Source organism: Ranitomeya imitator, chromosome 6, assembly GCF_032444005.1.
Source record: "Ranitomeya imitator isolate aRanImi1 chromosome 6, aRanImi1.pri, whole genome shotgun sequence".
Classification (NCBI taxonomy): Eukaryota; Metazoa; Chordata; class Amphibia; order Anura; family Dendrobatidae; genus Ranitomeya; species Ranitomeya imitator.
In genome coordinates, this window is record NC_091287.1 from 437,076,298 (window position 1) to 437,091,581 (window position 15,284).

At 37.9% G+C, this 15,284-nt stretch overlaps 1 protein-coding gene across 2 annotated transcripts in view; it reads right to left on the reverse strand.

Annotated features, from left to right (window-relative positions):
* TOX (thymocyte selection associated high mobility group box) overlaps positions 1–15,284 on the reverse strand; it is a 422,063-nt gene that overhangs the window by 329,583 nt on the left and 77,196 nt on the right. Inside the window, exon 2 of one of the 2 annotated variants that reach the window (XM_069731382.1) lies at positions 10,025–10,108. The exons of the other annotated variant lie outside the window; for it this stretch is intronic. Coding sequence (XP_069587483.1) covers positions 10,025–10,108 — 84 coding nt within the window. The remainder of the gene's footprint in view (positions 1–10,024; positions 10,109–15,284) is intronic. 2 annotated transcript variants of the gene reach the window in all.

Below are 15,284 nucleotides of genomic sequence, written 5' to 3' on the forward strand. Positions count from 1 at the left end.
TGTTAGCTTACTAACCTCATGCCATTATTTCCCATCAATAGAGCAGAGAAGACTGTGAGACTATACCAAGAAAATAAGCCTCCTTAGAAGGTTTGTTCATTTCTAGGCTATAGACTAAATGATCGAAAAGGGGGTCGTCCACTTCTGATCTCATTCTATTAAACAGACCTAAAATATTTATTTCCAGACTTAGCTTGACTATAGATAGTACTGTGAAAATTTTTTTAAGGAGGTGTGTAAAAATTGATGAAAAGTAAGAATGATTTAACAAAGTGTTAAAAGTCTATTTTATCAGCTAACAAATTATAAAGTGAATGAACAAAATAGAAATTTATAATCACATCATTATTTGGTGTCACCACCCTTTGACATAAAAGCAGCATTAATTCTTCTAGGTACACTTGCATAGTCAGAGATTTTGTTGGATTATAATCTGGTGTATGAGTGATTATATCATACAGGTGATAGTGATCATCATTTTCATATATAGGGTGAAACAGTTATTAGCTGAAACAAAAATAGCTCTGTAGAGATCTTACAACTGGCTAAGGAACAGCCAAAGTCTGATACAAGGTGAGTTTTTGGAAGACAATTTCATGTCACAGGTCATACAACATGGCAAGACTAAGCAGAGCAACAAGACACTAGGTAATTACACTGCATCAGCATGGTCTCTTTCAGGCAAAGATTTCAATGCAAACTTGGGTTTCAAGATTTGCTGTTGTAGACATTTTGAAAAAGAAATGAGAAACGAAAAGAAATGGGAAATATTGTGGACCGTAGACACTTTGGTGGGCCCAGAAAACTTAGTGGAGCAGATAAAACCACATGAAAACTTACTTCCCTTTGAACTTGAAAGATGACCAGCAGTGTCATCAGCTCAGAACTGACAGCAACCAGTGGGACCCAATTACACCCATTTACTTTTAAGAGAAAGCTGACCAGATGTGGTCTTCATGGAGTAATTGTGGCTATTAAGCTATATCTTTGACACGGTCAAGTGACTCAACTATATATAAAAACTTAGTAACAGTTATCCAGACACATGCAAGGACGTAGGTAGTATTTATTGGCTGTAACAGAAGGCAGTTGGTTTTCAGAAAGTCTGGAAAGCAATACAAAAAGAAATGAGTGTCTGCAGGGAATAATGAAGCATGGTGGAGGTTCCTTGCAAATTTTGGGGTGCAATTCAGGCAATGGATTTGATGATTTTGTCAGGATTAATGTCCTTAATGCTGTGAAATACGGGCAGATACTTATCCATCATGCAACACCACCAGGGAGGTGTCTGATTGTCTCAAAATGTATGCAACAAGACAACAAACCTAAAAATACAGCCAATGGCAATAAGAATAATCTTCAGCATAACAAAAATTTGTGAAAGTGATGATATGGCTCACCAGAACCCTGATCTTATCATCAAGTCTGTCTGGCTTTATATGAAGAGACAGGATGTGCACAAGCCTACATCTACAGAAGATCTGTGGTTAGTTCTCCAAGTTATTTAGAGCAACCTCCCTGCTGAGTTTCTTCAAAAATTGTGTCCTAGTGTACCTAGAAGAAATGATGCTGTTTTAAAGGAAAAGGGTAGCCATACCAAATATTGTTTTGACTTAGATTTCTCTTTTGTATGTTTTTTTATGTAGCAGTTTATTAATTGCAAAAATAAACTACAAAATTAATCCGTCTATTCTTCTATTTTTTAAAACAAACTTACATTGTAGCTTTCTTCCACACCTGCCTAAAACTTTTGCAGAATAGTGTATATTAAATTGTTATTATTCTATTTGAAAAAGCACAAAATAATACTGCATTTGCTATGTAGGGGGCAGCTGCAGGATAAAGGCAAGATTTCCCATTTATAAAAGCCAGTGTAGCATGAGTCTTTGTTTCTTCCATTTTGTCCCCAGAAAAGATTGCATCTGTAGAGTAATATTATACAACTATTCATACTCCTTCTCATTTCAAAACATATTTCCAAAGTATATGCATAATATAGCCAGAATATAATAAAGAAAATCTTCACATAAGATACAAATTTAACAGTCTAGTTGTTGTCTTGGAAATGAGATAGTATAAGTGACTCATACATAAAATTTTGATGAGTAGAAGCAATAACAAAATAGACATCTACCTCTTTGTAATTAGTTTTCTCATTAAAATAACTAGAACTTTTCCACTGAGCAGAATCATCCATATTCATGCTTTACTGTTTTCAAAGATTACATCTATTTCGTTTGAAACCATTTGCAGAAAAAAAAACCCACGAACCTGTGTTTTCTTTTTAATCTACAGTCTTGGAGATGACATTTTTAACCTACAAACTTCTCAGTTACTAAATCAAATATCAACTAATAGAATGTATATTATTGGTATATGCACAACTATCAAAAAATGCTGAATATTTCTCAATCTGTGTAAAGAATAAAAAATTAAAACAAATATATAGTCCCCCTCCAGAGAAAGCAGAAACTATTTGAATTTCTCCTTCAACAAAAGGAGAATACCAGGAGATGATATGCCAGAGGTAATATTCAAGTAAAGTAGGAGCACTTCAAAATGGCTACCACCATAAGTGATGTAACCTGGAGACGAGCAGCTACTGCAGAGAAACAATACTGTCAAAAAGATCTACTTTCATGGAATTAACACCTAACATAGATTCTTCTCGGTTTACTTTGACCATTAATACCCTTTCTTTATTATTTCACGTTTTATTCACTGAGATGGTTACAAAAGACTGAGCATTCTTAGTAGAAAGACAAAGGACATTTCCCTGATGGATTTTCCTTCAATAACCTATATTACCGTGAGATGAAAGCTAGACTGTATATAAAAAAGCAAGACACAATAATGTAACTCAAACACATACAAAAGAGTTGTTGGCGTCCCAGTGAAGTAGACAGCATTGCGGAATGCAAAGAAAAATCAAAAGGTATCATAAAGTAGCAAAAGACAGTAACATAATGTCACAATATTGGTACAAGGAACAAATAAAGATAAAGCTAAATGGAAAATAAACTTAAGCTGTCTGGCAAATGATATCCATTTTTGATAGATGGGAAATTTCCCATCTAATTATTATGCTTGGCCCAACATAAATGATGCCTCTTATTATTCATTGCATTCAGATAGTGGCTGTTAATGGGGTAGAAGGATATTGTTATTAGTCACACAATCCTCAATTGTTTCATGTGTATTATACCTGTACCTGTAAAGTTGCATTTGCCCTGCATGTTTATCATCAATGAGCATTCCTAGGAACATTCTTTTCATGATAGTTCGGCAGTATGAACAGGCTGCCAATCACTGGACGATCAGGTGTAACGATCTTTTGGTTTACGCAAAGGATGATCTTTCTTGGTAGCACATTGTCGTGTTTAAACATGGCCTGCGCTGCCGAGAACCATGGCACGCTATGTGCACTGAACGATCTATTACTTATTGTTCCCTGCGTATCTGAAGTGTTATTTGTTTGATTTGTGTAAATAGGCAATTAATGACCCCTGACCAGCAAACAAGTACCTGAATATCGATTGCCTAGTGTAAATGGACTTTAACTCTGGATGGTTGAGCATGACAAAGACAGTCACTGATTTGAAGGAGGTTTATGTAATCCTTCAGTTCTACTGCGGGGGAGCTGCAGGGAAATGAAATACTTTAAAAAGCAAAAAAAAGTATACCAGCTCACCGGGTGTAGACAGGCCTAATACAAGGCACAGACCATGGTCCTGTGTAACATTCAAATCACAATCCAACAATGCATCTTTAGTACAGCCACATGGATAAAGCATAAAATCTTCTTTATTGAATGTTGAGTGATGCTGTAACAGAGTAACATCATAAAATGAGGTACAAAGTCTATACATTTCAAGTGGTAAACCCACTCTTAATGATGGCTCGAAATGCCTAGGCTCTGTACCTTATTTTATTATGTTACTCTGCTACAACATGTTTTTGCTCAACATTCAATAAAGAAGACTTTCTGCTTTACGCATGTGGCTGTACTAAAGATATATTTTTCAATTAAATACTTGCTAGCTTCCCAGACTGATGACAGCTTGCCAATGGGGTTTCCAGAAACATCTTACAAAGAGCTTATCATTGACAGTCAATTCTATATAAAAATATGCTAAGGGGGCAACTCATGGCTTTAAATTATTAGTATACTTCCCTAAACCAACTTAATCCACCCAAATTTTCATGTACCATAATAACAAGGATGGATTCAATGTAAAAAGTCTATATATACAATTCAAACTGACTATATTTCTTATATCTATCCAAGGACAATCAAGGTTCAAATAATTGCCTCTCGATACTTTATTTTCTTCACTGTAAGACGTAACTTAAAACTTGACATTCCCTAAGGTATTAATGATTTAAGTGGTTGTACAAAGTGCACAAATTCATGTGATGCCAACAAAACATGCAAGTTGGCAATTTCATGGAAATATAGAGTGTTTGCATGACCTACATTTCGTAAATGCACTTTTCATTGTTTTTAGGACACAGACTTTCTGTATTTAATATAATCCTACAAAAGCAATTTCAAAATGACTTTAGTACATTTTCCATTTCACTATTTGTCTAAATCCCTTAACACAACACATTACAGTTATGTAAGTGGTATTTTTTCCAATATAAGTCATAAAATAATGTTTTTAAAAATAGAGTGAATCATTTTTATGAATGTGAAAAGATAGACTACATTTCTGCTACAAAGCTACGCAAGAATCTGTTAATTTAGCACAAAAAATAAGCTGAACATACACATAAGTTAATTTTTTGGAATAAATATATTTGGTATTTTTCATGAAACAGAATAGAAAGCTTCTCTGTAGGAGGATGACATCAACAATAACCATGCTTAGCTACATGGTAATAGTAAAGCTTATGAAGGTTGAGGATATGTTCTTGAGAGACTGAAAATAAATGTTGACGCTAAACTTAGGGTGATAAAACAGATAAACTAAACTAATATAAAGCACACCCCAGATAACTGATTCTAAATGATACCAGACAGTAACCAATCACAACAGATTCTCAGCCAGTAAACTTTGGTCCTGATATGTTTGAGTGGCTGTCGAGATGGACCATGAATTCATGTAAATGATTAAATAATTAATTTATGGACTAAATCGACTTCAATATTTCAGTGTTTGCCTATTTTCTCTACTCCAGGTTTTGGGTCTCAAGTAGAGATTGGAGAATTTATGGGAATGGATTTGAATTCTACTTGAACTATACAAAAATCCGTATTCTCCAGAATGCAAATTTTTTAGCAACTCATTCTGTGTAAAGTCTGATGACCCAAGGATGAGTGGACCCTATGATGCTTGAATTCAGCCAAACTTTAGTCTAAAGTTTGGGTCGGTTACCAGCACTGTACCTGAACCTGAACCCGAACCCCACAGATGTCAATGGGGATCTGAACTTTGCTGCTGTAAAATGGTCATATTAAGGATTAGGGGCCTGCCAAAGGAAGCAGAGTTCTCTTTCAGCATCCAAACTCCGAACACTAAAAAGGACTTCTAGGACAAGTCTGTGTTTGGAATTCAGCAGCGAACACTAGGTGTCCGGCACAAACCCCGAACTTTACAGTTTGGGTTTGCTCATTTCTAGTGATGAAGTGTGCTGCCACCTTACAAAGCACTTTGCAGACTAGGACTTCTTGTAACGGCTACTCAAGGGCATCCTAGAACATACCTGTTGTAAGGTCTCTACATTATGATGTCAAGGCATTCCCAACAACCTATTGATGCGTGTGTCCACAGGCGTGACCCAGCATAGTGTGAAGAGACCTGAGGTTTTAATGTGCAGCAGCGATAAGAAAAGGCACTGAGGACAGTGAGCAGTAGGGATGGCCAGAGAAGTCTTAGTTACTTTCTATATACATTTAATGTTATGTTATGTTGTCTATTCAGTTGTCTATTCAAACATAATGAGAGACATTCAATTCACAGAGATAAATTCATTGCAAAAAGAACTTTCCAGTTTGGCGATTTCGAATCTCATCAGATCTGCTCATCTCTAGTTTCATGACATTTGATCTCCAGGTTTTGGCATATGCAAATAATGTTGTTATTATTATGCTTTGCTTATATAGTGCTATCATATTTCACAGCGCATTGCAGACATCATCATCGCTGCCCACATTGGAGATAATAATCCTAATTCCCCATCAGTATGTCTTTAGAGCATGTGAAGAAACTGAAGAAAACAAACAAACAAACACAGGGCAAACATATAAACTCCATGCAGATGTTTTCTTGGTGGGATTTGAACCCAGGACCCAGTGCTGCAAAGCAACAGTGCTAATCCCTAAGCCACAGTGCTGCCTGTATGCTAGTGGCATCAAACAATGCCATAGCAATACATTTCCTCAGTAATAAGATAAATACTGCACATTAGTAGGCCACATATTTGTTAAGTTTTTTTATATTACTAATCAGTGTGGGTCAACATCTACGAAAGGTTGTGGAAGGTAAAAGGCAGAAGCTATGCTGTGATCATTGACAAGCATCCTAGAGTAAAGCTTCTTATAAAGCTGACTTAAAGAGGAGCTGTCACTTGCCAATAATGTTTAATTGTTTTATCTGGTCAATTTACAGCTGTTCTCCTGAATCTTAAGTTGGTAATTATTCATTTGCTGCGCCTAGCCTTTCATAAAATATGGTCCCTTTTTCCTTTCATGTAAATCTAATATACAATTCTCCAAGTAGATGTAGTCCTTAAGAAGGCTCCCAAATGGAAGCGTTCAGGATCATGCCCCATTGGCTAACAAGACTAAATTTACAGAAAAGGAAGAGATAGACATATCTCAGGAAAGGAGAAACATATGAACAAAACAAGAAACAATGACAGATTTGGAACAGCGGCATTCTCACCAGATTACATAAATGCATATGTCTTCTTCATTCAATTCACACAATTGGACATACTTTGGACTTTCTCCAGATACATTTGTTGTAAAGATCCCTTTGGAATCCAAATTAAATCACCTCTAATGGTGAAGTCTCCGTTATTCAGCTTAACATGATCTAATAGGAAAATGGAAGTAGACAACCACTAGAGACGACCATGCATGGTGTACTGGGTTGAGAAGCAGACCTACTCAAATCCACATTTTGCATCATATAGTGTAATTGCAGCCAATAGAACTGTTTGTATCCCATATTCTGGTAAATTACATTTACAATTATTCTACTTGGCTCCCTTTAAGTAGATATGGTCTAATTATGGCTGCCTTCGAACTGACCAGAATCATTGTTCTGCATAATTTAGACACATTTGTTTAAGAACATGCACATTTTATATATAACTTGGTCGTAAAATTTAACTGAAAGTACAAAACAGAAAATTAATGAGGAATATTAATGCAGCTACTATATATTGCCTAAAGTAAAATAAAAATATCTGCATATAAATATCCAATTAACCATATAAGACTTGTTTTAATTAATAATGCTCGTAAAATGTTAAGTGTTTTCTTGCCAAGCAACCTCATTTTATGGAACTCAATCTAAAAGTATACGTGCATTGAATAAAAACATGTTCCCAATGTGCACATGATTAGATTCTGAACAATTCTAACCATTTATACTGAGAAATATGCAAATATGAAACAAAGATATAAAAAATCTTACTTGGTGTTGAACTGTGATTTTCCCATTACAAATGGTATTTGCTTGTTCGGGGATATATATTTGGACTATCTACCTATACACAATATTTAATTGTTCTTGGTTCGCCCATCTGTTTTTCTGGTGCACACAAAGGGTTTTAAACCAAGTAGGAATTTTTAATGTTCTTGTAATATAATTTGATTATTTTTAGCATTACTTAATCATCTTTGTAAAGTCTCTTGTTTAGTATGATGCATATTTTGGTGCTTTTTGGCATAACATAGCTTAACGTGATGTGCATTGTTTAGGTTTTGACTAGGGTTGAGCGACCTTGACTTTTTTAGGGTCGAGCCGGGTTTTGCGAAACCCGACTATCTCAAAAGTCGAGTCGAGTGAAATCGGCCGATTATGGCGAAAAGTCGAGGATCGACCGAAACACGAAACCCAATGCAAAGCCAATGGGAATTTTTTTTTTTTTTTTTTTCTCTCTCTCTCCCTCTCTCTCTCTCTCCCCCTCTGTCTGTCCGTCCCTGAACTGAAAAGCTGGTGTTACACAGTGCAAATCGCTACAGCGCACAAGCGACAACATGGCGATAGGCGTCCACGCCCCTAAGACCTATGTCATCAGTCTGCCCACGCCCCTTCATTGGCTGAAAAAAATGGCGCCAAGCGCGTCATACGAAACGCGACTTTGGCGCGAAAGTCGCGTACCGCATGGCCGACCCCACACAGGGATCGGGTCGGGTTTCATGAAACCCGACTTTGCCAAAAGTCGGCGACTTTTGAAAATGAACGATTTGTTTCGCTCAACCCTAGTTTTGACTATTGCAGTATATAGTAGGAATGGCGAGCTATAGTCATCATATAAGTACAAAAGTGAACACGCATTTTCTTGAAGAATCTTACAAAACTGGGTGGGTAAGACCAAGTCTAAAAGATGCCATGTGTACATACTCTAAGAAAGCTGCATTTTAATTCAAAGAATCAATCTAGGCAATCTTCTGTAACATTAGACAAAGTAGTAGAGCAGATCTCCTAGATGCCAGGCTGATGGTTCGTACTGATCCAATATAACAAGCTCATCAGCAATAAGTGCAGGACCAGGCGAGAAGTTTGATTAGCCTTTGACTGTAAACTGCTAAAATCTTAAACATCCAAAAGATATCCATAAGATGATCGGTGTGGGTTTAGTATCACCCCCGAACAATCTATACCTGATTTAAATAGTTAATTCAAAACGCACAAGAAGAAAATAATCTCAATGTAGAATTCTCTCCTTTGTCTGCAGTGAGTAGCATTGAAAAATATATTAGATTTAATTGAGAACTACCAAGGAGACCAATTTAAGTACTTGATTGACATTCATTTAATGTTAATAAGAACAATGTTCTGTGAAGGTCACAAAGAAGCGATTTAAGGAGATGATAAAAAAGAAAAACAATTATTTCTGTTGTGAATATCCATGGACCTGTTTCTACAGGTAATGCTACTGCAGATTAGTAAATGAAGAAGCAAATTTTCAACTGCTTAGTTCAACCATACAAAACTTTACTATTGGCTTATCTAATTATATTATTCCTCAATTCTAAAAAATATATTTTGTGAGATATTTTAGGCCTGTGTTACACTGTGACTTGAGACGCTTGTACCATAGCTCTGCAACAATGCTGTTTGGGTTGCCCTGGCTTCTAAGACACAGCCAAACCACAGATTAATGAAACATGACCACAGAATCACGTTATGACGATGAACACATTGGGCCTGGAGGCAAAGCTTGATGCTTCTGGGCCCCATTGCAAAACAAGGATTCCCTACCTACCATTTTCAATTTATAATAATAATGTAATTTTAGGTGGCAGAGAACTTTTTAAGTTAACTCTATGGCCAACACCAAGGTGCAACTATAAGCTTTGCACCCTCTAGCAATGAATCTGTTTGTATCATTGTCATTGTGGAGCATGTAAAACCTATGGAGGTACCAGTCATGAAAGAGTTGGCTCAATTTAACGAATGTCCAAAGTTGTTATCTGGCCCAATGCCTAAAGATAATGTGTACATAAACCACTATATAAATAGGGCAGAATGGGGTCTTTGGTTTAAATCCCACCAAGGACACCTGCAAGGAGTTTGTATGTTCTCCCCATGTTTCTGTGGGTCTCATCTAGATAGTTTAGTTCCCTCCCACACTCCAAAGACCTAAAGGTAGGGAATTTAAATTGCGAGCCCCAATGGGAACAGTGATAATCACGTCTGTAAAGTGTGATGGAAAAGAATGGTGCTATGTAAGTCATTAAAAGTAAATAAAATATTAATCTAAAGAACACCAACAACAGTTTGAGGATTGCAGAAGAGCATCTTGTTAACATAAAGAGAAATCATAAAATTGTACTACTAACCATGATTCCTTTCTTGTATGGTCCGGTCATGATGTTCTTTACATGAAGAGCATAAGGGACATGCCCTGTAGGGTTGCTGGCTACCTGGAACAGTATAAGTGTAATAAAAAAAAAATTAGACACACCAACGCTAATAACAGGGTCTCCACTGAGTCACCCTGAGGAAAAGAAAGTAGTTGGGAATTGCACTACAAGTCACTTACAGGCATCAACAGTACATGTATTGGTGTATATTTCTCTAAAATGGCTCTAAAACAAAAAAATCTAATATGTAGGTTTAGAAAAAAAAAATCATTATTTTAGGTTTGGCAGGATTTTATATTTTGGAAACAAATCCACTTTTCTGTGTGTAATTGAAATAACTACATTAGCTAAAATCCTATGTTGTCAACCTGTGATAAGCGCACCCCTGAGGTATATGCCATATCCTCACTATGGTGAGCTTGATCACAGTCTTGAGGCATACTTGGCTGGTACCACACACATTTTGGTGTGTTTCTATTATAACCCTTTCGCGCCTGAGCCTATTATTGCCTTCGTGACCAGGCCAATTTTTTTATTTCTGACCAGTGTCACTTATGTGGTAATAACTCTGGAACGCTTCAAAGGATCCCACTGACTCTGAGAATGTTTTTTCGTGACATATTCAACTTCATGATAGTGCTAAAATTTGTTCGATATAATTGTCCCTGAGGTCCCAGAACAGCAGAACCCCCAAAAGTGACCTCATTTTGACAAAATATACCTTTCAATAAATATGTCTAGGGGTGCAGTGATCTTATTGACACCACATGTGTATCACAGAATTTGATCAAATTGGGCGATGAAGAAAAAATTATTGTTTTCACCACTCAAAAAATAGTCTTAGCTCCAGATTTTACATTTTCATAAGGGAAATTGGGTAAAAATTGCACCAAAATGTGTCACACAATTTCAGCTGAATGTGGCAATACCCTGGATTGATAGAGAGCTATTTGTCTCTTGGAGAACAAATTATCATAGAATAGTTTTCAGACTCCATATACAGAGGTTGCCCAGTGCTTTAACATTGATGACCTATCCTTATGTTTGAATAGGGAGCGGATGGGCAGTAATCGGCCATGGCCACTATGAGTACACAGAGCAGCTCCGTAACTGAGCACTGAGAACAGCTGATCAGTGGGGTATCACACCTCCTTTGATCAGACATTGATGACCTATCCTAAAAATAGGTCATCAATGTTGAAGTAGTGGACAGCTTCTTTAATAACTCAGATGACCTGAAAAGGCAGGTGTCCTTACATTTAAAATCCATGTCACAATGACTGAAAATCCTTTCTCTGCCTAATACACAAAGGAGAAGTTTATGAAACCAGTTGAGCTCATCTTTATTTCTAGATTACACATTCACTTTGATATTCAATTTCAAAGTAAGGTCTAAGATGATCAGACAGAAAGTAAACAGTCAGTGCTTGAAGTTAATGTGTTTGAAACATGCAAAATGATATGAAGAACTTTGACAAGGGCCAAATTGCACAGTCATGTACAAAAATTTGAGACTGAAATCAAATTTGACTTTCACAAAGTTTGTTGCTTCTATGAATTTAGATCTTTGAGTCAGCTGTTTCTATGATTCCTGAGGTACAATTCTAAACATTTCCTAAGTTTATAAACTCTCTAAATGCATTAAATTTATGGAAACACTCAATATTTACAGTGTTGACCTTTATTTTTTCTCATGCTTCTTCCAGCATGATGAAGTACCATATTACAAAGCAAAATGGGTTGCAAATAATTTGTCAAGGTTTGGTCAAGAATCGGATATCCAGCTGCATGGTCGAATTGCAGAAGTCTTGCGAAATAAGGATAAACACTGTAAATATTTAATCTTCGCATAAAGTTGATATATTGTCAAAAGTTGGAAATCTTATGAAATGCTTACAATTGTACTTTAGCAACCAGAGAAACATCTGACTAAAAAGTCTAAAAACACTGAAGCAGCAAACTTTGTCAAAACCAAAATTTGTGTGTTAGGTCTCGAGTTCCCGCTTCTGTACAGGGGGAATCTCGGGCCATCTCCGCTGCGGTCTCCCATTCTTATCCAGCCGCAGTGGAGTCTGCTCAGCAGGGACGTCGGTCCCAGCGTCTTGCTCAGTCTCACTCTGTACAGAGAGTTACTGCTGCTTCTTCAGCTTCTGCCATTAAAGCCAGTGCTGGTCAGCAGCGAGCGGACTTCTCTGGGACTAAGTCCTTGTCTGCACACACTGAGCATGCCCAGGGCAAGATCTCCCGTTGGAGATCGAGGGTCATGTGCTCAGGCTCTGCAGCACATTCCATTGGTCCTCTTGGCAGGTCTTGGAAGGGCAAAGTTTCTGTGGCCACTTCCTGTGCTGCAACTATATAAACTGCGCATGACCGCACGGCCATGCGCTAGTGTACATTTGCTTACGTGTGTTTGTTGTGAGTGCAAGTCGTCCTTGGATACCCCTTCCCTATTGAATGTCTGTTCGCGGAAGGTGTATGGTTGCTATCTAGCGCCCGACTTATCCTACAGCACTAATCACACGTTACAGCGTCCAGTTGCTGTGACCGCCAGTACGGCGCCGTGCACTTCCTCTGTGCTTTCCTTACCCAAGCCTGGGTGGTTAGTGGCGTTCGTCAGTGCGGCACCGCATGCACTCTTGTGCCCTAATATTGTTATTCTGCTTCCTTACACACCCAGTTGCGGTGTTGTGCCAGCAAGGGTCTAATCGGACTTCAATCCTAGTTGGGGTTGAGTTCGCTGACTACTTGCTCGCCTTCTATGTGCGGTACCGTGATCCTGTGACGCAACAGGATCGCTTCCTTCACGCTGGGTGAAGTTTAACCCACGTGTGTATACTTATGAGTACCGCCATACAGTCTGTCATTACTTAGCAGCAGGTTCCATCTCTGCATGGTGGACCCCGGGCTGCGAACGCACCATACACTATCTGTCTTATTATTTGGTGCGTTCCGCTAGCCCTAACATTGTGTCAATCTAAAAACTTTTGGAAGCACCTGTAAAGGCTAGACATCTGAGTCAGCGCAATTAGTCAATGGATGGTAGCAACTAGTCCTAAAAATAACTATAAATGACCCAGGAACAGGGATTTGTGCACACAAGATTGATGTGAGTGGGGAACGCATAGTAGTAAGTCAAGTCCATTCCCAGAAAAGAGCTGCTGAAGCATGAATTGCAACTAAGATATTGCCGTCTATGCAAGTGCACTGCTCTTGGCTGAGTATGGGGCAATATGACCTCCAAGAAGTCAAAGTTCCTATGCTTACCCCTACCACAATGGGCATGTAAGTGTCTGAACTAGCCCAAGGAGATATAAAAGAATGGTGGCCTAATCTGATAAATTATGTTGTTTTAATGTATCTTTATTCCAGACACATGAATAAAGCATAAAATCTTCTCAATTGAATATTGAGTAAAAACATGTTGTCACAGAATAACGTCATAAACTGAGGTATGAATCTTATGCATTACGAGCTGTTAACCCACTCTTCATCAGTGCTATGATGAAGAGTGGGTTAACCTCTCAAAATGAATAGATTTCGTACCTTATTTTATGATGTTATGATTTTACAATTTGTTTTTTTTCACTATTCAATAAAGAAGATTTTATGTTTTATCCATGTGGCTGGACTAAACATGCCTTTTTTGGATCTTCATTGGCATGCTACACAGGAGCATGATCCGTGCCTTGAATCTATACCCAGGGAGATGGTACACTTTTTGTGTTTTTGGATTTTTTTTATTTACCTCTTGTTGTTGGTCAGGCTTCAGAAAGAGATGGAACCAGGATGTAATATGGGAAAAAGGTAAGCCATTGGAGGCAGTGAGATGTTCTGGGAAATGTGTAGCGGGTAGTGATGATCGAGTGTGCTCGTTACTCGGGTTCTCCGAGCATGCTTGGGTGTTCTCCAAGTATCTTTGGTGTGCTCACAGATTATGTTTGTGTCCCCGCAGCTACATGATTTGTGGCTGAGAAAAAACCAAAAGCACCAAAAGCAGTTTTTATATCCAAAATATCAAACAATGCTTTATTACCATAAAATTAATAGACAGGTACATGGAAAGCATGGGGAAACATGCACCAATGCGGCACAACAAGTGCGCAATGAAAGCCGTGGATGGTATACATAAAATGTATGAGCAAGCAATAACAAATAAAGTAAGAATATCATGGCGTAGCCAGATGTAAAACCATGGTCGGCTATCCTGGTGACAGTTTTATGAGAGGCATAGAGCAGTATAGTGTGAAAGCTATAATAAAGACATACCGAAATATATACGCCCATCACCACGCCGTCCACCGCTGACCCCGACGCGCGTTTCGGTTAAGAAACCTTCCTCAGGGGGCGCATTGGTGCATGTTTCCCCATGCTTTCCATGTACCTGTCTATTAATTTTATGATAATAAAGCATTGTTTGATATTTTGGATATAAAAACTGCTTTTGGTGCTTTTGGTTTTTTCTCAGTGAGTGTTGCAGTTTGTCCTGCTACAGACCATATGAATGGTGGGGATTATTTTTCGGCTCTAGTGTTGGGCCTTGTACATTGTTACTTATTCCCCGAACATATAGGATGTCATTTGTTGTGTATTTATGATTTGTGGCTGGTAGACAGCCTGAATACATGTGGGGATTCCCTAAAAAACAAGCAATCCCTGCATGTGTTCATGCTGTCTAGCAGCCGCAATTCATGCAGCTGCGGGGACACAAACATAATCTATGAGCACACCCGAGTATCACTAGTAGCGGGTAAACCTTGTTTCCTAGCATTTACTTTACCTTTACATGTACCACCTAACTATATTGTTGGGTTGCTCCCCAAAACGAGGAGAGCTTAAAAGAGCTGCGGTTAATGTCTTAATGCGAATTATTGTTGGGTTGCTCCCCAAAACGAGGAGAGCTTAAAAGAGCTGCGGTTAATGTCTTAATGCGAATTACTACAAGGCAGGTTCAAATTTTCTTCTTGTAGAGTCCATGTTACAAATGATCAGTACTCTTTTGGTAGCACAGGGGATCCTTTACAATATTGAGCAGATGGTTCTAACGTTATGACTGATGAGTGCATAAAATAAGGTTGTATGATCCAATGTATTTGTTACTTGACTAAGATTCATTATAAGAGGAATGGAAAAGAAATGACTAGATCAGTTACATTATTAAAACCCTTTGCTCCTAATAAATTCCGAGTGCTGTACATCTGTTTTATAGCTGCAACATTTCTATACAAGTAAAACTAAA